The following is a 23,966-nucleotide window of genomic DNA, read 5'->3' as shown; positions in this document are numbered from 1 at the left end:
ATGCACCATTAATCTAATTTTGGATTGATTTACAGTAATGTCAGTACAGTATGTTCTGATAGTTTCAAAAGTACACTGATTGTCCTCAAGGGGGCGCAACATCATCGGTTTATTCGTGCGACATAGTATTTTACATCAGGCGCTGCTGGTGAAATCTTGAATAAAGCTTAATATACATGTCACAGCTGAGTTTTGGCATTTTGCAAAGATAATCTGATTCCTCCTTTGTGGATTTAATGCATAGGAAAGTAAGGTCTAAATCAGGGGTGCCCAATCCTGCTCCTGGAGGGCCACTGTCCTGTATGTTTTAGCTTTCTCCCTGCTCCGACACACCTGATTCTAATAATGTGCTCGTTATCAAGCAGCTGAAGCTTGTCACAGGTTTGACAACTGTTAGAATCAGGTGTGTTAGAGCAGGGAGAGTCCTAAAACATGCAGGACAGTGGCTCTCCAGGAGCTGGATTGGGCAACCCTGGTCTAAATGCTTCAAACAGTTGTGTATTAGAGGCTATCTACTGCATGCCATTACCTCTACCAAGGAGGTTAGGTTTTTGGTTTGGTTGTTTGTTTGTCAGCAGGATTATTAAAAAATAACCCATTAAATGTTGGAGCAGATCCTAATCAAGGGGGTGCATATACTTGTAATATGATCATTCATCATGGTCGTTATGATTAAGCTTGTTTGATCATGCCTGTCTGTAATGTTTCCTTACTTTCTAATACCTCTTTGTCCATGAGAGATTTGCCCTTTGGCTCAGACACTGTTGAATCAGAGCCCAAATGCTTTCTAACTAACCTAAATGTACCGGATCGGAGCTTTCTGGAAACATTTTCACCCCTCTTTTAATCATCATTTTACGAGCTGTCTCTTCTATAAATAAACAGACAAAAGTAGAGATTTCCTATGACAAAAGGTTCAGGAGGGGCTGTCATGTAAAGAGTAATCCTGCTGATGAAACATGACATTTAAACAGCTAATCACTCATCTTGTCTTTGTCGGGCTAAGAACACAAATACACCCTCGACAACGGACACGTTCTAATCCTAAACGAGTCACGTTTGACACATAAGGAAGGAAAAAGTGAACTTCTTAAGCCAAGAAAAAGTGCCAGCAGGACTTTGTTAAAGCAGACAGTCGTGCTCTTCATCACAGTGGTGGTGACGAGCACAGAGAGACAGGTAGGGCCAGAAAAAATCGATACTCTGCACTGAGTTCATCTTAACAGGGAACAAAAGAGGACTTATTAGAAACAGGGAAATGACAAGTATTCCTGTTTAGATAGTCTCAGAGATAGTGTCACATTTCCTGATAAGCATGACACCATCTGATTCAAATGTCACCCTGTTATTGAGCCGGGCTTCTCCAGAGAAGTAGAGGGAGTGCAGCAGGTACATGTCAATAACTCATATAATGGCGTTAATCCATACTTTCCCTGCTAATGGAACAATACAGGACACACCAGAAGGATACTAAGCACATCCATAACTTAAGACAGGTGTGTAGGAGAGGGAAGAGTAAGTGCAAACAAGGTTGAATTCAATTGAATTTAATAAATAGTAACGTTTTGCTCCTTATCACTTATAAAGTTTGTATTTATTTTACTCAATCTGCTGCTAAACTGCACGCTGCGTATTGTTGTATATTGTATAAAGCTATGTTTAACCACAATGTCTGTTGCACTCTGTCACATTTAGTTGTTTGATTTACTTTTTTTAGGTGAGTATATGTTCATGATGAAACTTATGTACTTTTACTAGTAAAACTTTGAATAAAGTACTTTTACTTCAGTGAAAGATCTGAACACTTCCACCGCGGAAACTCTTTCCCTCGTATGTTTTCACAGCATCCAGGGAAGCGTTGCATTATTACGCATGCATTCAGCAGGTATGCTGCTCGCCCAGCCAGTTATTGCGCTTCCACACGCACATGATGAATGCCATTTTTAAGAGCATATTAACGCTCCACTATCGCCTCCGACAGCCACTCCTTTCCAACGCCGTCACAGGGCAGACGATAATATAAAGCATAGCTGAACCTGTGGTGGATAGTTAAAATAGTTATACCCAGTTTTAATGTGTAGTATGTAAGTATGTTGTAGTTTCACACTTTGATGATTACATTTTTCATCTTCGCTGTAATCAAAGAAAGATTGATGTTAAATTAATTCACCCAGATTGTTTTATCACTCATCTTTAGTGGTATTTATGTTCACTGATGGTTCATTTATCGGAGAACATTCTTAATAAAGGAGTTTGACACTCAACAAAGGAAGCGATTGTATTCTGTGTGACATTTAAAACTGTTGCTTTTATATCCAAAGTTAGGTTTCGGAGCAGGAACATACTGTGCTGAATCTGCACAGAGATAATAATTGCTTACTGTGTTTCAGAAAATGAAATCATGACAGTGGTACATTTTGCTTGCCGACTTTATGACCCACTGTGTGTGCGAGCGTGCATCCGTGCGTGCATGCGTGCGTGCCTTAACACTTTCCCTGTGTGCATGTGTTTTCCAGGAGTGCGTATTTGAGCAGCTTGAGGTCAAGCAGAGTGTCTTCCAGGACATAGAGGCTCTCGTGGGGAAAGACGTCATCCTGAGCAGCTCCACTTCCTGTCTGGTGCCGAGCAACGTCTTCTCTAAAGTGCAGAACAGGAGTCGCTGCCTCGTCTCCCACCCGGTTAGTGATACTAAAGTCCTACTGCAGCGCAAAGTGTTAAAGGGATTTCAACCTGATAAACTAGAAACTGGGGGAGCCATCCTTGTAAATCCCCCAGTCATGTATTCACAGGGAGCTTGCTCTTTTCATACATTACTCCTTTATCTAGTGGAAGCCATGTTAGAAGCACCTGTTTACAAACATACTTGAAGACAATTGCTGTGTCCCAAAAGGCGCACTTCCACCCTCACACTGGCTTTTTTGAGCGTGGAAGTGCGTTCACACCGGAAGTCGGTAAAATGCTGTGTACTGCATTTATCCAATCGTGCGGTGTGGATCGATGGGCACTCAACGCCCTCAATCGCCGCCGTTTTGTCTATGTAGCGTAAGAGGAGGGACTTAATTTGAACTGGAAAATGACGGAACAACAGCGCAATGGAGCAGCAAAGACTAAACTCCCTTTATAAATGTAAAAAGACAAGTGCGCGCAGCAGTGTGTGTTTGAGACAGAACTTACTGGGGAAATTGAGTGAACTGATCGTGTCAGTACACAGGGCACACAGTGCACGAATGTCAGCACACTCACTGCAGTGCGCAATTTGGGACACAGCAATTATTTATATATTTATTATTTGTCTACTGGCAACTATTTATTTCATCACCGTAACAGTAGTAGAGGGGGAAACGGCCTGGCTTGTTTGTATTTCTTTAAACATCACAATCGTCTAGTGGCGATAACAGGATGGGAGGAGAATGCTGTCTGAAATAGGCGGCCAATGGCGAGCTCACCACAACTTAATACATCCTGTGAGTCAGTAACAGTAACTAGGGATGCACGATAATATCGCCAAGCTATCAGTATTGACCGATATTGACTAAAAGCCCAAACACCTGAGAGTACTTTAATAAAAGTGATGCTTAGTGTGGTATCTTATAGGATAATGCAGCATATTATAGAATAACATGATAAAAATGTAGCATAGTACAAGGTAATGTGGTGTTATAATGTAGTTAGCACTGTATACGGGTAGTAATAAGGTCTATTATTGCACAGTTTGGCCTGGTATTTAAAAAGAAATGTTATTTTATGCAATCACTTTAATGGCATACCAGGTTTTAACATACGTGTGGTGCATACCGGAGGCTACAGATCGTTTGTGTCCGTGAAGAACCCAGTGTGTGAGGATTGTCCTGTCCTTCCCAGGTAAACCCACCTTACTATGTCAAACTGGTGGAGCTGGTACCTCACCCAGAGACAGCAGCAACCGTTATGGACACCAGCCACTCCCTAATGACCAAGGTAAAGATCACAGATTACACAACCACAAAAAATGAGTCAGTATCAGGTTTATGAGAAAGGCAAACAACAGAAGCCTGTAATGTGATTTAAAGGAATCAGAAAGCATACTGAAAAATGAATGAAAGGAGGTCAGGACTGGAATAATGTGCTATGGTTTGTGTTGGTAAGAGTCTTGGCTTGCAAAACTTTTGCCCATTTCTTTGTTAGTCGCATTCCAGGTTAAATTATGGGACATCACAGTCTGTGAATCCATTAACAGGTGTCTCCAATCTGGGACGACTGTGTGTCTCTCATCCCTCGATAACCACGCAATTATTATTTTAAACAAGTCTCTGCAAAATGAATTACATAACATGAGTTAAATAGCCTCCTGGAAGTCATCAGTTTTAATCCATGGGTGTGCTAAGGTTGGCGCTGAAGTCGATTACTTAATTACAGTACCGCTGTTCCTCACCTGACTGATTCCTCTTGATTCAGGTTGGCCAGGCGCCCGTCCGTCTAAAGAGAGAGATTGATGGCTTTGCCCTCAACAGAGTGCAGGCGGCCATTATCGCAGAATCATGGCGGCTGGTCCAGGTCAGTGTATTGTTCATGACCTCTTGTGAACCGGTTTTAATGTTATTCTACTGCTTTGTTTGTTTGTTTGTTTGTTTGTTTTTCCATGTGGAAATTGTTTTTATCCTTCCTTGACACAATATTAACTGCACACCAGGGTTAAGGTGTAAATTACTGCATTAAAGACCTTCTTCCACCTCCTGCACGGGAATCAAATATGCAGTTTTAGGGTCCAGAGTAAGAAAACGACTTGGTGCAATTCAGGGCTGAAGATGCATTTTTCATGTTCACTGCATTTTCTCAACAGCTTAGTAAACACGTCACGCAGTCGAGACAGTAACTCGTCTATCGGACAGATTGTCCAAGTGATACTTCCTGGTCTCAGAAATAACGGAGCAATATAACATGCGCTCTTGAGTTTCTTGTTTTTGCTTCTGTGCTTTTTTCCAATATTTTAGAAGAGCGTGAACAATATGAGCTGCTGAAAATCGAGGATTTGAGGCAGTATTTTGTCCTTGTTACATATCGCAACCCAATAAAAAAACAACACAAATTTAAATATCAAATATTACATGTTTGAAAAGGAGCAGGAAGAGGTTTTCACTTGCTTGTTCCCACCCCTTTATCCACTATTCATCATGATTCGTATTAAGACGTATCACTATTTTATATGCAACCCAATATGCTATAAATATAAACAATTATCCCTATTTTATATGCAACCCAATATGCTATAAATATAAACAATCATCCCTATTTTATATAAAACCCAATATGCTATAAATATAAACAATTATCCCTTTTGTATATGCAACCCAATATGCTATAAATATTAACAATCATCCCTATTTTATATACAACACAATATGCTATAAATATTAACAATCATCCCTTTTTTATATGCTATAAATATAAACAATTATCCCTATTTTATATGCTATAAATATAAACAATTATCCCTATTTTATATACAACACAAAATGCTATAAATATTAACAATTTTCCCTATTTAATACAAGCCAATTTGCCTTCAAATGTTAAAAAATATTCTATATGTCCTAACTATATACTACTAAACATGGGTAGCCAACAAAAACAAAACATTTTGGTGTGTCCTTACAAAGTTCATTGCCTTCATGAAGAGTGTATGTGTGCATGTTTGTTTTTTACCTCTGGACAAGAGCTCCTCAGTCTCAGTGAGGCTTTGTGGGCTGAGTATCGCTGCTGATGGTCTCGTAATAGAGGCAGAAAAGAGGAAGCCCCTTGTCAGCTCACCTCTGCGATAATCTCCACGGCCTCCTTCCAAAAGAGAGGAACACAATGAGAGTAAGTGAGCTTTAGCCTCTGATGACAGGCACCATTACACGATCACTCAGGGAAGAAAGGGTTAGAATGATAATGAGCACGATGAGTGTGACGATTGTTACCTGAACTGAACTCGCATGAAGACGTCTCATTGTGATTCAGCCTTCGAATACCGCAGACACCGGAATTCCCTCAAATTACCCTCGTGACTGACTAATGTGCAAGCGGATATTTCTGTAGAAGGTTCTACCTTTTGGTCTGAATATTCAAAATACTAAATATTTGTTGCATTGTATCATTATTATGTTGTTTTAGGCGGAATCTCCTTTTTGAAGGGATTTTAAATCTTAGTAGAGTTAATTTTAATCAAGACTAAACTGACAAAATCAAATTGCTGATACCAGGATATCAGGACCTATGGTCATGAAAGCTGGGTCATGACCCAAAGAACGAGGTCGGGGTACAAGCGGCCGAAATGGGTTTTCCCAGGAGGGGGGCTGGAGTCTCCATTAGAGAGAGGGGGAGAAGTTCAGCATCCGTGAGGAACTCGGAGTAGAGCCGCTGCTCCTTTGTGTTTAAAGGAGCCAGTTGAGGTGGTTCAGGATCATCTAGTAAGGATGAACCCTGGGCGCCTCCCTAGGGAGGTGTTCCAGGCACGTCCAGCTGGGAGGAGGCCTCGGGGAAGACCCAGGACCAGGTGGAGAGATTAGATCTCCACACTGGCCTGGGAACACCTCGGGATCCCCCAGTTAGAGCTGGTTAATGTGGCCCGGGGAGAGAAAGCAGTCAGAACGTTTGGGCGACGCTCAGCCTGAGCGGCTCAGGTGGTGGTTTACATTAAAAATGGAAATTAAAAAGACTTTACTGTATATTTTGGAGCTGTTAAAGCTTGGGCTTTTATTGTGAAGGACTGAAGTTTGGTCCTGGATGTTTTGACAGCATTGATGTTAATGTGGACGACCAGCAGCTCCCAGTGTTTACGGCGAGGAGATCGGGAGTTAGCACACGGCTAATTCACCGGTGTTAGCGTCCTTTTGACCACTCTTTTCAACACAAAGCTAAATTAGGCCGTTAAACTGACAGATGGTTACAAAGATAAGAAGTTAGACTTTAGTTTTATACCATTAAATTAACTTCAAACATTACACCATCAACTATATTTGTAGATTCAACAGAAGTTTGATAGAATTTAGCCAAAAAATGTCCAACTAGTGACACAGATCCGTTAGATTACAAGATTATTTAAAGCTGTAATTAATCATCACTGCCCTCTGTGGGGATTAATTACTACTATATGATAGAACAAATCCCATCTTTCACACAGGGCAGACACACAGAAACACAGGACATACAGTAATATAACCCTAAAGAGGGATTTAGATCAGCGTCACTCTCTCTCTCTGTCTCTTTATTCCCTCTCTCTTCTCTGTAGGACACGTGTAACAAAGAGCGTCCCTTTCACAGCTAAATCAGCACATGGTGTCCTTGTCCCTGACATTATTGTACCGCCAAGTTACAGTGTGTAACCGTATCAGATGGACACACAACACAGGACAACTGTAGGTAGAAGCAAAACGGAACAATTAGTTGTTGTAAGTTATTCCAACAGAAAAAGGTTATTTTCCAGTGAAGTAGCCAACGCAGATTTGTGTCACATTTGTTGAACTGTTCCATGATGATAGACGTTCGTTCCTGGAATCTGTAATAAAAGATCACAACTTCCTTCCTGGTACCTCAGGTCGACTAAAGGAAAGGCTTTCGAATAAATAAAAACATAAATGTGACAAGTATTGTAAGACGGATGGCTCGAATCAAGCAATCTGATTGGCTGTTAGCTGTGATAGAATACCCGTGTATCACGGCGTTGACCTCTAAATCTTTAGACCTTTTCAAAGATGTAAACGTAAACATTATAAACAGTCCTAGTTTACTTCCTGTTGCAGTGAATGACATCAGCTGACAGGAAGACACCAAGGACTAAGGCTGTTGCCTAGCAATGGATCTCCGTTGAAAAGGTCTATATCACACCATTTTAATTGATTTTTTACAACGTGCTTAGGACTTCCTGCCGTTACTAAGCAACCAAACTGTTTATTTTTTTCATCATTCTGCGTTTCATAGCAACCGCCAGCGAGGGGGAGGACCTGTTTATTTGTCCGGTTCAGACCAAAGATTCGCAATGAGACGAGTTGAAACTCATCATTTAGTAAGGATGAACCCTGGGCACCTCCCTAGGGAGGTGTTCCAGGCACGTCCAGCTGGGAGGAGGCCTCGGGGAAGACCCAGGACCAGGTGGAGAGATTATATCTCCACACTGGCCTGGGAACGCCTCAGGATCCCCCAGTTAGAGCTGGTTAATGTGGCCCGGGGAAGGAAAGTTTGGGGTCCCCTGCTAAAGCTGCTGCCCCCGCGACCCGACCCCGGATAAGAGGCTGAAGATGAGATAGAAGATGAGATATCAAATTATTAATGCTATAATAAATCACACAGCATTATTGTGAACCTCCGTATGTAGGTGACTGTTACAGGAGCACATATTGAAAAATGGAGAAAGAAATAGAAGTTGCTCATGTGATTTTACGCTCTCAAAAGGATTCTCTGCAGCACTAATGAAGGACAAAAGCATGACGGGAAATTTCTGCTATAATAGTCAGGTTGGTCCATCACATGCATTTACGCCTGAATGGAAATCTGTTCATTGATTTGCATGATTTCCTGACGATTGTATGGATGTGGTTCAGCTTGTTTCTTTGTCATGACTATCCCTCATTTCCCATAATTTAAGCAAGGAACATAATAGTCAATGCAAGACTCACTAATGATGACGCGTGTACAAACGGTTTCATTTCCTCCTTTGGAAATACCAGTTTAAATCCCAGTAAACACTTGCTCTGCCCATGGGCGGATCATGAGACAATGGGCCCCTGGGAACAGACACGTCAGAGGCCCCCCACTCTGTCCACACAGGAACAAGACACCCACATTCAAAGAGTCGACTTTTAGTGGCCATTTTGGTCTCTTTGTGGTCATTGTGCACTTATTTTTTACACAGTTTTCTATGATTTTCTCTTTTGTGGTTGTCTGACATCCAGTTTTAGTTGTTTTTTTATGTCTTTGTAATTGTTTTGCATCTTTTTTTAGTCATTTTGCATCTTTTTGTGGTGTTGCATCTATTTTGAGACATTTTACGTTTCTATGCGGTTTTGTTTCTCTGTAGTCATTTTACATCTATTTCTAATCATTCTGTGTGTCTTTTTATGTAATGTATGTCCCTGTAAGGTCGTTTTGTGTCTATTTTCAGTCATTTAGCATCTTTTTCTTGTTCGTTTCGCTTCCCTAAAGTAATCTTTGTCTCTTTGTTGTCATTTTTTCTAATTTTGTATATATTTGTGGTCATTTAGCATTTCTTTGTGATCATCATAATATTTTATGAGTCAGGGCCCCTGACCGTTCAGTAATCCATCCATGGCTCAGTCTTGATGCTATCCGGCCATTAAGACACTATGTAACGCTCTTTCAAAATATGATTTCCGGGTCCAAGCCGGTCCAAGCCTCGTATTTCTACGCCGCAGGGCCGTGTTCCCTGTTATTTGAACAGATCTGAGTTTTTAGATGTCTAACCGACAAAGAGGTAATCGTAATTGTTCGCATGTTTGGCCGTTGTTGTCTGTTTTGTTTCAACCAAGTGTTTTGACCCGGAAATCGTATTTTGAAAGGGTGTTACGTCAGACTTAACAGCCGAATAGCTGTATTTAAGGTGTTAAATCATGATTTTAAGACGAGGCTTTAGAAGGAGCCTCTTTTTGAAGAAAGAGTTGTTGATAGTTTTCACTTTCCATTTCAACCTTGGTCAAGATGTCTGAAACAGCACCATATCATATAATTTATCAGTAACTTACGAGTGTTTGCAGCTTTAGAGCAGCGTGATGATGAGGATACTCTGACACTGATTAAATGTTAATGAAAAAATACCATGTGCCTTAAATCTGTTAAGTAAAAAAAGTAAATTCATCAATCTGTTAAAGCAGAGGTTCCTGCGTGTCTCTCCTTGACCCAAATTTACAACAATACATCAAGAATTCCTGAGAGAAAGTGAGAGAATTGAGTCACACTCCGTGTTACCATGGACATGTTTTTCAGGTCAAGGTTCACGAGAAGAGCGCGACACGACTGTGTTAAAGACACGTGACCTATTTTAACAACATGCTTAGAAATTTCAATAAAGACACTACGGCAAAACAAAGTAACCAGATATTTAGAGACTGTCAATCATAATTTATTACTGCAGGAAATGGCATTGCATGTTACGTTAAGGGTAAAAGCACAACCATGGTATGAAAAGTGACTTCTTTTCTGAAGAAATGACTGATTTTAAAGCAGAGAGGTCGATGATTTGAGTGTTGTGGACTAGAGGAATGTACACAAACTGTCAGAACAGGCCGATCCACTGTCCCTGCATCCTCAGGGTAGCTTTTGCATCTCTATGGCATGTGTTTTCTCTAAGGGTTCATTATAAAACTCTTCGGTGGGATTGCAGAGTAGCCTGCGGAAACATGTCTACACGACTTGACATGTGTTACATTACATTACATTTCATTTGGCTGACGCTTTAGTCCAAAGCGACTTCCAATTAGGCTACAAACCAGAAGAGCAAGTTATGAAGTAAGCGTGGTAGCTTCAAACAAGTGCTATTTATTTTTATTCTTTTAAATAAATAATCTCCTCAGTCAAGGTGCAGCCGAAGGGGATGCATTTTTAGCCTGCGGCAGAAGATATGAAGATGTGTTAACAGACCAGCAGGGAAGAGAAAGCCAGTTCATCTCTCTTTTGCTTTGTTGGTATCGCAGTTATAGGTATATTTGTTTATAGCTACAGCTAATACAACTTCTGGATGACATGTGTAGTATATAGACAATTAACAGAACAATTAATTGAACTTATTGCAATCAGTGCAATGGCCCTGCAATAAATTAGACATCTGAGAAACATATTTAGCTCCATATTTGTTGAGACTTACAGAGAAGTGGTTATTATATGTTGGTCTGTTAGTCCACTACTTTTATCCAGACTGAAATATCTCTACAACGTTTGGATGGAGGATCTAGAGGATTCATTCTACTGACTTTGGTGATCTGCTGATTTTTTATATTTTTCTTTAGAGCCACCATCACACATTTGTGGTTCTGAGTGGAATATCTTAACAACTATTTGATATTAACACTGTCATTGTGAGCATTCAGCTCAAAGCACCACTGAGCTTGAGTGCAGCGTCACAGAGCCAGCAGCACAGACTGTGTTCTGGTTAAAGCTGTGTTTTATTGTGTTTAATTTGGCCTGTTTATATTAAATATGTACGTTTTCTAAATCTCCTTCAACAGACCCTTTTGATTTGTGGAAGCAATGACATGAATGATGGCTGAATTCCACTTAGGTAAGCCACTTCCAAGGCTCACTGATGTGGCTTATGAACCTAGGAACCTTAATGGAATAGAGCCATTTACGATGTTTAATTAAGTTTCACCTTTTGCTTTTTCTGCTTTGAAAAGTCAAAATATCTGCTGTGAAAACGGTCTAAAGACCAGGAATGTGACACTTTTGTAATGCCACTCAAATAAGAGTGCTTGACTTTCTTTTTATTCAAGCATTTTAAACGTTTTTTAAAGCATTTCCTGACACATTACTTTTAAAATGTGCGATAGACTAAAATGAATAAATCAATTAAAAGGAAGAGAATGAGGTGGGAATTAAAATAAGAATAAGTAATTAGTAGAAATTAATACAATACATACACACACATACATCATCCTACACATTTATGTATAAACACACCTTCAAACATGTATATACATATGTATAATTATGGTCGAGAGGTATATAAATGCGTAAAAATAATATATGAAAACAGGATAAGTAAATATAGCGCTGACAAGCAGACTGCTTGACTGTTATTGAAGTTTTTGTTGGTTGAACATGTTTGATACACACAAGAAAAGAACGGCAGACATTAAGGGAAGAACGTGTGGCATCGTGCGTGAATCACTTGCAACAAAAGATGCTTGTTTTACGGTTTAGAGTTGTTGTTTTTAAGGTTTTTGGAATTTGTTCTCTCCTCGAATGACTCTTTGTTTCAAGAGGAGATTCCTGGTTCACTGATGAGTAAAGTGGATCTGCAGCCAGGTGCAGACCCTTGTTAGCTCAGTCAATGCAACAACAGTCACCGGGGGAACACTTTACTGGGTTTTTAGATTCTTAGAATTAAAGCTCCCAGCGTTCTTCAAGGAAATGAAGCAGAGATTACGGTGTCCCTCTCCTTTCCTGCCTCTGTACTGTAACATAGCATCCACGCATCCACTCTGTAATATTTGTGTCTTCACACAGAGCTGTGGACGCTCAGACTCATATCTACATGACATTCCATACCGTGTGTGGATCACCCACTTGTGAAGCTCCCGTAGAGCAGAATTAACCCTGAGAGCACCCTTAGGTCCCAGCTGACAAAAATGCCACGTTGCTGTTAAAGTGTCTGCGACTTTTCCCTGGAAGGAGCTGCAGCTGAGTGCCACATAAAGCATGCTGATCACCTCAAACTGTGGCGACAGGGTGTGCAAATACCCAAGTCAGTGTCCAAACGTACAATTTGTCTAGTTTGTCATGTATAACAGCTGCATTTCGACGCAGAGTTCTGCAGACATTTTTGCTATTTTCGCTCTTTTGTATTTGCTCATTATATCCTGACAGCACATTGAGACAGATGATCTGTGAAAAAGTCATGTCGCTCTTCCTCTCTCCGTTTGCTCCTTATATCATCTGCCAGATGAGAAAGGTCGCCTGGCCGGTCGGTTGGTGTGCAGGTCTTGGTTTGGGGTCAACTCGATCACAAACTTTTCTAATTTTCCAGCTAAGCGGTACACAAAAATATGTTTATAAAAACACTTTATGTGAAAAATATGGAATACAGTAACAGGATCTTGATCAGCGCTGCCTAGTTTCACAGTTTGATCAGAGTTCAGAGGGGTTCACTGACACTGTGTCAGAGACTCCTCTGCTCTGATTAGTTGTTTTCTTTGGGCGCGGTGGAAACTAGCACATGACATAAAGAGCTCACAGAGAGGGCTCTGGGAGCGAACAGGAACAAAAGGTAGAGATAGAAAAACTTTTTCAAGGTATCGTCTCTCTGTGTGCTGTTGGGATATAGTGACATTTGCAGATGACTAGCATTATTCAAAACAACAACTTTTCTAGAAACTAATAGTTTACTTCCATCCATTGTTATCTGTGTTTCCACCGCAGTCTAAAGACCATTGAAGATCAGGCAAATTAGTCCGCTGACGTATGAAAAAGCAACACGAGCAACGGGACGAGGGCTGCTGGTGGTGACAAACACTGCAGCCGGTTTCATCCAAAAAAGATCTTGCAAAAAAAAAGCGTGAACTTTAGATTTTGTCCCACTGTGACAACATTGACTGCTGCATGTTGAATGTAATGAATGAAATGCAGAGGAGGAAAATTAAACTGAGAGCGCTTGTCTCCACAGGAAACCATCTGAGTGTTGACGGTTATTAATCTGTGCAACACCGTGAAACAATCAGAAAATAATGTTTTCACAGCTGTGTGCCGTGCCGTCTCTCTGTCCTCGCTCGAGCTCAACACACACTAGTTTCTGCAGCCTGCAGTTCAGTGCGATCACGTGATCTATCTCTCTTTTTTAAAGTGTATCGGGAAAACCTTTCTTTTTAATGTTGTCAAACAAAGACAAATGTTCTCGCCTCATCCTGAAATGGTCCTAAATCCCCCTTGTTTTATGAATGAAGCAGTAGGCGAGTTGAAGCAGCAACACTGAGAGGGTTTGACCAATCAGTGACAGGGAGACCCCACCCTGAAAGTGCCCGAACTTTCAGAAAGTAGTACCCTCTGATCAGACAGTCTTTGGGGGGTTAAATAATGACCCCGGACCTTATTTAAACCCTGGTCCCTGTGCTAGAAACTGTTCCTCAAAAGATTCCTAGTCAATTCAATGAAGTTTTATTTATAGTGTAAAACCATAACAAAAGTTGGCTCAGGACACTTTCCATATAGAGTAGAGTAGAGCACACATTTACAGAGACCCAGTAATTTAACAATTACCCCCTGAGCAGAAGCAACAGTGGCGATGAAAACCTTAACATGCAGTAAACCCTAGGATCTATGGTGGGGGGCATCAGTTTCCGCTGTCAAAAAGAATGAACTATAAATGGTTCAGTTCATGTTTTACTCAACAGTGCCCACAGATACCGAATGTCTGAACTATTTTATATTTAGTTCGTAAGCTTTTAAAAAAACGTTTATTTTACCATCAATGGTGTCATCTTTCCTCAAACAAACAGCTGATTTAGACAGTTGTATGGTTCAGTTTCAACCTGTTTTTCCATTTGTTTCATAACAGACCTTTTTAACAGCAGATATTTTGACTTGGAATTGAAAGAACCAGGTGTAATTGATTGAACATAAATGATGCCATATTAGTCGTGTTTCCACTCGCCCTATAGAGTGGCCCTCGGAAAGATTCAGGGCGCGCCCTCTCAAATGGCCGTTCACTCGCTGTGTGTCCATTACAAAAAAAGGCCCGAGAGGGATTTAGGAGACTCTGCAGGTGACGTAGCACTCAGCGATCAGCTGATCAGTGTTACAGCGCGCGCCATGAACAATAAGGAATGACGGCAAGATGGAAGGAGCAGAGTAACCCAATATGGCCTGGACCTCTTCGTCGGCCCACCCATCGATAACTCTGCTCTTTGATTTTTGCTTCTTCATATTCTTGATAAACTGTTTCGCCGGCTTTTAAAAATGGTGCAGGTTGTTGTGGCATGAGTACCACCTCAAATCCCACTTGGCACGTCACATCTTGCTTAGCGTTATCCAATCAGCAATCGGGGTTGATGGGCCAACCAACAAGGCCATTTTCTACCCGGTCAAACAGCCTCCTGAGTGACTCACATGCAAATTAGGGGCGTTTTTGGCGAGATAGACCCGCCTCCTTCAGGGTAGTTTACCCTAGTGGAAAAACACCTTTTTATATCAACTGTAGATGTTTCATTTCAAAGGCCCTGCTACTGGAAATGCTGGTTTATTGTCAAAGTTGTGACAAGGGAACAGAGCCATGATTGATTGTTGTTACACCTTAAAATGTCTGCCGTGGAATAGGCCTGTAAATATGTTTTCACATTCTTCACAGCCACAAATTATCTCCTCGTGTCTGCAAGATTAACCAAACAGGTTTTCCAATAGTAATTGAACATTGTCATGCTCAGAATCATGTAAATCTACAGAGAAATATTTCATAACAACAAAACGGGCAAACTGCTCGCTTCTTACTAAGAGCCAGTGGCCGTGATTTGGTTTCTATAGCTCTGGTACGTTGATCGATTGAAACCGGGGACGGCGATTGACGACGAGCTCTCAATTTCAAGGATGCCCTGATTACAGTGCATTTACAGTAAACAATATAACCAATATAAAGATACAGGTTACAGTATACAACAAACATCAACATGGAGATAACAATTCAAAGAAAACCAATCACATCTCTGAGTGACAGACATCTGAGCGTGTTTTTATCAATTTAAAAACCCCTTAAAGTTAATGCAAATCTCGTAGTGCGGAGTATTGAGCGCGTCAGAAAGAAGACGAACCTGTCGGACAGGAATGATCTTTCTGTCTTTTTGACAGTCCCACTTGTCAGAGTTGCTCAGCAGGTAACTCCTGAACATTAGTCAGTCGCAGTTGTCCCTGCTCAACATGCGGGCCCGGCTGTACTTAAGTCAGTGTGGATGGATACCTACTCTGTAAAGTGTCCTGAGATGACTTTTGTTATGATTTGGCACTCTAAATAAAATTGAATTGATGTCTGATGCATGAATATGAATCAAGAGAAGACTCTTCACAACAGACCTCCTTTTATTTTTTATTTTTGTTCTTACTGGAGAAGAAGATCAGTCATGAATCTGTATCTTTAGCTGCTTTCACTCCTTTTTTTTTTCTGTCTGTGGACCGATTTTGTCACCGCGGTTTGAAAATGGGTGTGGTCCGAACACTCCTGGCAGATTGCATGTATTTGAATGCACCTCATCTGTCGACGCTAATGTGTTTTTATGTGGTGGCCTTTATGCTGTTTGTAATTTTAATTTCTGTGGAGGTATTTTAGTTATAGTGCCAAATCATAACAAACACATCATTTCCAAATAATATTATTTTACTTTGTGATTAAAACACGTGTGTTACAGTAGATTGTCAATTTGTTTTAGTCTGTTTTCGGCTGCTGTGAAGAGTAAGGAAGAACACTTTCCACTGTTCAATGAATTACCTGAATTAATGCATTTAAATCGTTTGTATTTATCAATGCAATATCAGCCAATAGCAATAGAAATTGTATAATTTAATATTTAACACGACACGCTGTGCAGTTATAGGGGCGCTAACCCCAACATGATATAGATGACAGGGTTCCAGCTGCAGTGTGAGTATTTCTTTTAAATCAAGAACACCGTTGAGCCCGTCAGTGAATGGTGAACACCGTTCTGTGTCTTGTAAAACTTTAATGGTTAACAGCTTATTTGTATCTTTGTATTGCTATTGTTCCATCCACTCATCTAGAGTTCAATGCAAGTTAATGTGCCACACGCCTTATGTGACTCACACTATTTGAATCATCTCTGACATCGAGACACAACAAAAGGGACAATAACAAGTAACTCAACCTGTCAAAGCGGAAACATGCCGTTCAAGAGTACGTACAGAATCACTGAATCACGTGTGACGATGAATTTAGGCTTAAAATAGATACATTTGAAAGGAATTGCAATGTTTAGTGGTTAGAAACAATCCATCCTCTGCATAGAATTCAGTAAATCTGAAACTGGTTATGGAAATTCATGCTGTCGACCAACCAGGACAGGGCGATATGGGCAAAATCTTCTATCCCGACATCGATCATTTCTTGATTATGATATTTATCACAATATAGCAAATTATCTGGTAATTCAATCAATAAACGAGGAGTTCTTTTCCAAAACGCTATAAATCCATTTTAATAGATTTCAGGAAAATTAAATTTTTTACCCAGACCCACACATTAAGTTAATATTCAATTTATCTTGTCAAAATGGTTGAAGGCTCAGTCTCAACATGTTGAACGGACGGACGAAACAAAAAACTCTCCCGCTTCAGAGCGCCGCCATGTTGGAACGCATAGAACGCTCACTGAATTCTGATTGGTCGAGAGGACGTATCGCATTTAGGCTAAAAATAGGTTTGGCGCTGGTCGCGGTTTGGAAAGGAACTGCATCTTGAGACCATTTTAAACAAGGAAATATAGAGATTTGGCAGAAACACTGATGAAGCAGTGAAAAGGTTCTGTATACAGCAAAGTGGCTCAAACTCATTTTATTTTTAATTTGGCTTTTATCTCGTTTTGGAAAAGAGCTCTTCAAATTGTCTCTATGAAACAACCACATAGTAAAGCCTAGTAGTAATAGAAGTAGTAAAAAATTTAAGTGCAAAATGAACAGAACGTGCAAGGATCACAACGTAAAGAAAAAACGTCCAAATGATGTAAATATCCTCGTAAAGCAGTTTGGCTGCTGGTGAATGAAACGATACAGTAAACGATAGATATTTTTTCCATCATTTTGACCATATATATATATATATATATATGGTCATATCGCCCAGCACTATGACCAACTGCAAACCGTCTCAGCAGTGCTTACCTTTTGAAAGGACAGATAAAAACAGAGTGGAGGGTGGAGGAAGGTATGTGTGCATTTTGACATGTGACAGCAGGAAAAGCACACGTAAATAATGTCATTAGTGATGGCAAAATTCCCTTTAGATGCGTCTGTTTCAGGGTTCTGGTTTTGTAAATCCTGGGACACTGGAACGAAACACTGTTAATGTTATTAGCAACACCTGTGCCTTTCCTACGATAAGTCAAAAAGACCGATTGTGTTACAGAGGCCGCGTTAAACTCAGGACATACAGCTAGTCGCTCCATCACCAATCGTGCAGAACGACCTATTAGTACGCGTTTTCACTGGTCCAGGTTCAGGTTCAGGTTACTTTATTGATACCCAAGGGTAAGCTAGTTTTGCAGTCGGGAGTCGAAACATCCATCACAATAAAAACAATAAAAACAAGACATAAAACATAAAAAAAGGATCGACAAAGTGTGCAGTCCATAAAATAAAAGCATCATTAAAAATATAAAAATGCCAGGAGCAACTTTCCTACATATATAGGTTAGAGAGTAAATAAAATAAATAAAAAACAGTTCAGTAAAATGAGAATAAAACAATGAGATAAAACCAACCGATCTATAAATAAAAAAAAGATACTGTGCTTTAGTATGAGAATAACCTGAAAAACCAAGGAACTAAAATAAACTTTTTGTGCATGTCTTTAGTCTGGGTGCCTATAAATACTTAACAAACATACGGAAAGGCTGGTTCTTTGTTAGTTATGAGTGACCGGACACTAACACAACTCATAAGCCTTTCAATTACACCCCACACCGGTGTGAACAGGACTCCAAAAAACATCAAATGTGACCAAAGGTTCATCATTGAGCATCAAGGTCTGTGGTCTGAAAGTGGCCTTTTCATCCTTCTTACATAACTGGGACCCTCCCTCACCCCTACACACACACACGCACAAACACACACACGCACGCACACACACGCACACACACGCACACGCACAGTAAATAGACCTTGAGTCAGGGCCAGCGTTGGAAAGCAGAGCGGCTGAGAAAGCGTCTGGTTTGCCCCCAGTGATTACGGTGGAGAAAAGACCCCACCCGCCGCCCCGCTTTGCTCAGATAACAAGCCCGTTGTTGGACGCAGGACCCAAACAAAGACGACCCTGTCCCTCTCCTCTCGCTCGCTCTACTCCCTGTCTCTGTATCCGAGCTTTGATTTCGTCCGTGGTCGGCCAACTGGTATCTCTGACCCAAAAGATTACCTGAACCACTCCCTCAGGCTCTCCTTCCATCCAGCCCTGCGTCCACAGTACCGCTCCCTCCCGGTACTTCCTGCATAAATCTGAGGACACAGAATAAGCTGATTGGGGAAACTTTATATGGTGGAAGTAGTTCAATGGGATCAAAGGGAATTGGGGGGGGTAAAAGGCCATGACTTTGTTGAACAGCAGCCATGTTGGTAACACCATCACCATCACCATCACCATCAAATCCGCTCCACCCAGAACAGAACAGACGGCTCAGGGTTGACCTGTTCACACTGTACTGTACATTAAAGTATTTGTCTTTAATGCTGCTGTAGGAAGATCTAGTCATACATGTACTTCTTCGTAAAGGAACACAAGGGGAGATCAATGTAAATAAAGTGTTCTTTTGTCTCTCTTACTCCATCAGGATGGCGTTATCTCTGTCAAGGACATCGACCTGGTGATGTCAGAGGGGCTAGGAATGCGTTACGCCTTCATAGGTCCCATGGAAACAATACACCTTAATGCACCTGCAGGTAATGTTCCCTCTCTGGATGTGTTTTTGCTCACGTAAACAGAAGGTCACCGCCAAAAGAAAGAACATACCTCTTGAAATAGAAGCATGGGTAAAGGAAAAATGGACACAATGCAGTTGATTAGGTTTTTCATCAAAAGTATTACGGGTTTGTGATTTTACATTTAGCTACAGTAAAAATCACTGGAGTTTCAAGATACCTGCATGGAATGTATGTATGTTATCAAACTAAGTGGTAGTTATTGTTCAGTCACGATCTTTTTTTTTAGTGCAGGTTTTACTTTGAGACCAACTCCGTCTGCGATCTTTTCCAGGGTTTTCAAACGCCCACTCAGCCTCAGCAAAAAGCAGGGACATAGGTTACCTCAGTGAGCGAATAAATAAGGTTATGAATTTTGTACACTAGCACTAGTTGAGTCAGTTTTTAGCGGTGCTAAGTTTGAAAATAACGTCACGTAAGATCATAATCTCCCACGTTCTGTGAGGTTTGGCCAATGGATCGATGGATATCACAGCTTCAGTTCCCCGTCAGAAAGAGCTGTCCGACAGCAAGGTGAAGGGGTTAAAATATACTTAATAATAGCGTACACTTGAACTGATATTGCTGCCCCCGTCCACAGCCGTTCGGCTCTCTTCAAAGCCACCAGACTCCACTGAGAAAATCTGCAATTTCACCTCACAGAACACGGGGGGTTGCTTGTTTACTGTTGCCTCGATCTGTTAGTTTGTTTGTGTTATCCTGTGACTTTGGTGAACTAAAGTTTGCGTAATAGTTTTTTGTTTCGTTTTTTTCCGGATCCCGACTAACATGGCGTCCACAGCAGTACATCGCTTAGCTTCCATGCTGGTACTCTTGTCTGCTTCTCCAAATGGGAGGGCGTGCTGACTTCGCTCTAAGTTACTGACTAATAAGTATGGATGAGGATTTATGCAGCAATGTCATGTGGAATATAGTTTTAAGAAGGTTGGGAAATCATAATTTTGGCGCTTAAACATTCACACTTCGACCAAAATATCGATGTTTTAATGTTAATACATAATGAACACTGCTGGGACGATAGAGAATGATATAAAAGCCTTTTAAACTAAAATGTATTCAATCTCATCTGCACAAAAGACTGAGAATAGATACTTAAAATGATTGAGGAAAAGTATAAGTAGTCATTTATTTAACACAGTTACAACTGTTCAGTTTCTATTCCAGCACAAAACAAGATTTGTAATGTGGAAAATAAATACTTCAGTCAAAAAATTCAAGTTATTAGTTAAACAAAAAGAGTAAAAATAGAGTTTTGACTGAGAACAGTAGGCCTTTAATGATATCGAAAATGTGAGAGTCAACAGTGACATAGCTCACATGTCTCAGCACAACATGCATGTCCTGTACCATACTGTGTGTGTGAGAGAGAGAGAGAGAGAGAGAGAGAGAGAGAGTGTGAGTGAACCCTCAGGGAGATGGAGAATATCAAAGGGGAGTGTGAAACCCAGAGAGAAACCTTGACTGTGTACACACTCACTCACACAGAAAAAAAAGGACGCTTTGGCAGAACAAAGCCGTCTTTTGATGGGTAGCGATGAATGCACTCCCTCACACCAGTAATCCAAAACTCACAGAGCCCACATCGCGGCCTTCGCACCAGTTGCCAACTCTACCTGTAGTTACAGTCCGCAGCGAGCTGTTTTTTTCTCTGCTCAGGAAACAGTAGCATGATCATGTTCACCAAAGATTGCTACTCCTGTTGTTACTTCCCGTCCTTAAATCAATCCCATCAGATACTGGAGCACTCAGGCTCTCTGTCTCTCCTTCTGCTCTGCCTGAATGCCTTTGCTTTTGTAAAACCAGAGAGTACCTGTCCTGCAGGAGAGCATTATCCCTTTTTTTAAAAGGAGAAAACCGACTCTTAAAGGGAAGTTATGAACATTTGTTGGTTTACGCCATCAGCTGTACAACAGATAGTTTTGGCACATCATTCTGTTCCTTCAGATTGCTCCACGCTTGCTTTTTATCTCTTCAAAGATCTAGTGCTCCTCACCTGCAGCGTTTCTTATCACAAGAATGTCAACAAACCTCACAGCTGACCCTCTTTATGACAGGTTTTGTCCAGGCATTGGTTGTTAACGGGGGACACGCGTTGCCTCATAGATCGTTAGCAGAGACACAACCGCTTATTTGAACCACAGACATTTAGATTTGTGCAGAAGGATGATTATATTCAATTCAATTCAATTCAATTTTATTTATAGTGCCAAATCATAACAAAAGTTATCTCAGGACACTTTACAGAGTAGGTAAAGACCCAGCAATTCCCTCGTAGAGTACGGTGGCAACGAAAACCTTCCCTTTAACAGGCAGGAACGTCAGACAGACCCAGCTCTGTGGAGGACGCACATCTGTCTGCACCGGTTGGGGAGGAAGAGAAGGAGAGAGAGAGAGAGAGAGAGAAAGACGAAGACAGACACAAGACAGAGAGACAGACACACTTCCAGAGATGCAAGCAGCCAGCGAGTAATAGTATTTATAACAATATCTATAGTAATGTGAACATGACCCACATGTTATGGCAGTCTACACAGCAGAACAGCAGGAACACGCACATCTAAGGTGACAGAATATGAATGATAATAATTATAACAAACATGATCAATGATGAGTAGCAGTAATAGCAGCTATGATACGGCAAGACAAACCACTGATGGTGTTTTTATGGCTACAAATTTTATAATTTATATAAAGGTGCCACTGCAATTTGAGCTGTTTCTTTATCTTTTAAAGAAGAGCAGCGCTGAAGATCGGCACTGGAGAAAACACTCAGGTTTATAGAAACTTCATTTGTAGAAGCATAAATAGTTAAATGGGGCAGCTCTACAGAGGGATTAGATCATCTATAAGATGCAGGACTATTGACATAACTCTTGTTCACTATCAAAAAATGTTTTTAAATTAATTGCGGGTAATTTGCAGCTGAGTGAATACAACAAGGCTCCAACAGCAGACGTTGCTTTTTTGTCTGTGTCGCTCATTAAGTAGCGGAAATCCAGAGCCCTCAATTATTAATCTTTAACAGTTTAGTTGGGCATCACATGATTCATTCATCAGCCAAAGTGCCTGTTTCCTACAGCACAAATAAATCATTAAGGGCTAAACGACGAGAGTAATGAGAGAAATAACTCCAAGGAAACACGCTGGAAGGTAAACAGAGCCTCAAAGAAGGACCTGACACTTATTTGTTAAGCATTCAACATGCGAGCAAGGAGGTGTTCTCATTTCAGAGTGACCGACGACACCCAGAACCGTAAAATGTAATTAATTAACAGTGGTTCTCTGTGGAGTCTGAGGAACGAACACTGAGGCTGGTCTACAGGTGATTTGATGCAGGAAATGAATGAAATGAATTACAGCTTTATCTTTTGTTCATTGTATAAGAAGACTTTAAAAAAAATCCTGGACAACTACTTAATATACGCAGTAGTGAAGCTTTGAAACACAACAAATGCAATCACAGTTGGTGGAAACGGTTCTTCTGTTGCTGCTCTTTCATATTTTCAATTCGGTGTAAAGCAGCGGTTTTAATGTAGTTCTGCAGAGGCACACAGAGAAAGACGTTCTGGGCATCCCCGGCATCTGAAGGTGCAAAACGAGGATTAAGAAATATATAATGTATCCAAAATTCACACAAGCATCAGAGAAGCCGTCACATCTCTTACATGTAGCCCGGAAAAGCACAACGTCAATCAAAACAAGTCAGAATCGCATAAAACATCTTTTTGTCACTTTAAATCAAAACTTCTATTCTGTGTTTTCACACTTAAAAATTAGTTTCTCCACAAAGAGTCACACAAAAGCACCACTTTCAATTGATAGTGAGGCAGAGATGTGCTCATAAGTTTCATTCAGGATGAAAAAAGCAAAAAAAAAAGACTAATTGACTAAAGAAATCTTAGTCGACTGAGTAGTCAACCTAATGACAAGCCCGTATTCAGAAACTGTGCATTTAAACGAGCCGTCAGGACTTCTGGACGGTTGTGATGTCACAACCATACCATGAAAGTGCCGTTAGTCGTTCCCTGGCTGCAATGACAGTGCACAGATGCGAAAGACCCAAAAACGCTGACCAATCAGAGCACACTGGGGTGTTTTTTGAGGAGGGGGTCTTAAAGAGACAGGCACTAAAACGGAGCGTTTCAGACAGGATGAGAAAAATAATGTGGTTTTTAAACATTAAAGCATGTTAACGTGTTCTAGTAGAAACCCAAAACACGAGTATGATCCCAAAAATGAGCAGAATATGGGACCTTTAAGAGATGTTGTGCCAGTGTTTGGAGCTATGAAGCAAATGCTATGATATGAACCAACTGCTGTGGGATTTGTGCTGTTTTGCCGATGTTCTCCCCCTGATCAGCTGTCCTCCCACAGGATTGGAAGACTATATGAAACGGTACGGAGAAGGCATAACGAGGGTCCTGAACTCCTTTGGGCCTGTGCCAGACTTCTGCGGCGGTGAGGGAGCCAAGAGCATCAAAAATGTAAGTACGATGAACTTCACAGAAGCCAACCGTGTGTTTAAAAACGTAACAGTATTCATTCGTCCCGATCAAAGGCATTTAATCAAAACGGTTATTGTTGCCTGATTTGATA

General features: G+C 40.8%; 1 protein-coding gene across 1 annotated transcript in view; it reads left to right on the top strand.

The window, feature by feature from the left end:
• Window positions 1-23,966, top strand: part of cryl1 (crystallin, lambda 1) — a 31,375-nt gene that overhangs the window by 4,786 nt on the left and 2,623 nt on the right. The window contains exons 4-8 of the mRNA XM_083921181.1: window positions 2,517-2,678; window positions 3,862-3,957; window positions 4,435-4,533; window positions 19,223-19,331; window positions 23,745-23,854. Coding sequence (XP_083777307.1) covers window positions 2,517-2,678; window positions 3,862-3,957; window positions 4,435-4,533; window positions 19,223-19,331; window positions 23,745-23,854 — 576 coding nt within the window. The remainder of the gene's footprint in view (window positions 1-2,516; window positions 2,679-3,861; window positions 3,958-4,434; window positions 4,534-19,222; window positions 19,332-23,744; window positions 23,855-23,966) is intronic.

The sequence above is a fragment of the Echiichthys vipera genome, assembly GCF_963691815.1.
Source record: "Echiichthys vipera genome assembly, chromosome: 10".
NCBI lineage: Eukaryota > Metazoa > Chordata > Actinopteri > Perciformes > Trachinidae > Echiichthys > Echiichthys vipera.
This window is presented reverse-complemented; position numbering and strand designations above follow the sequence as displayed.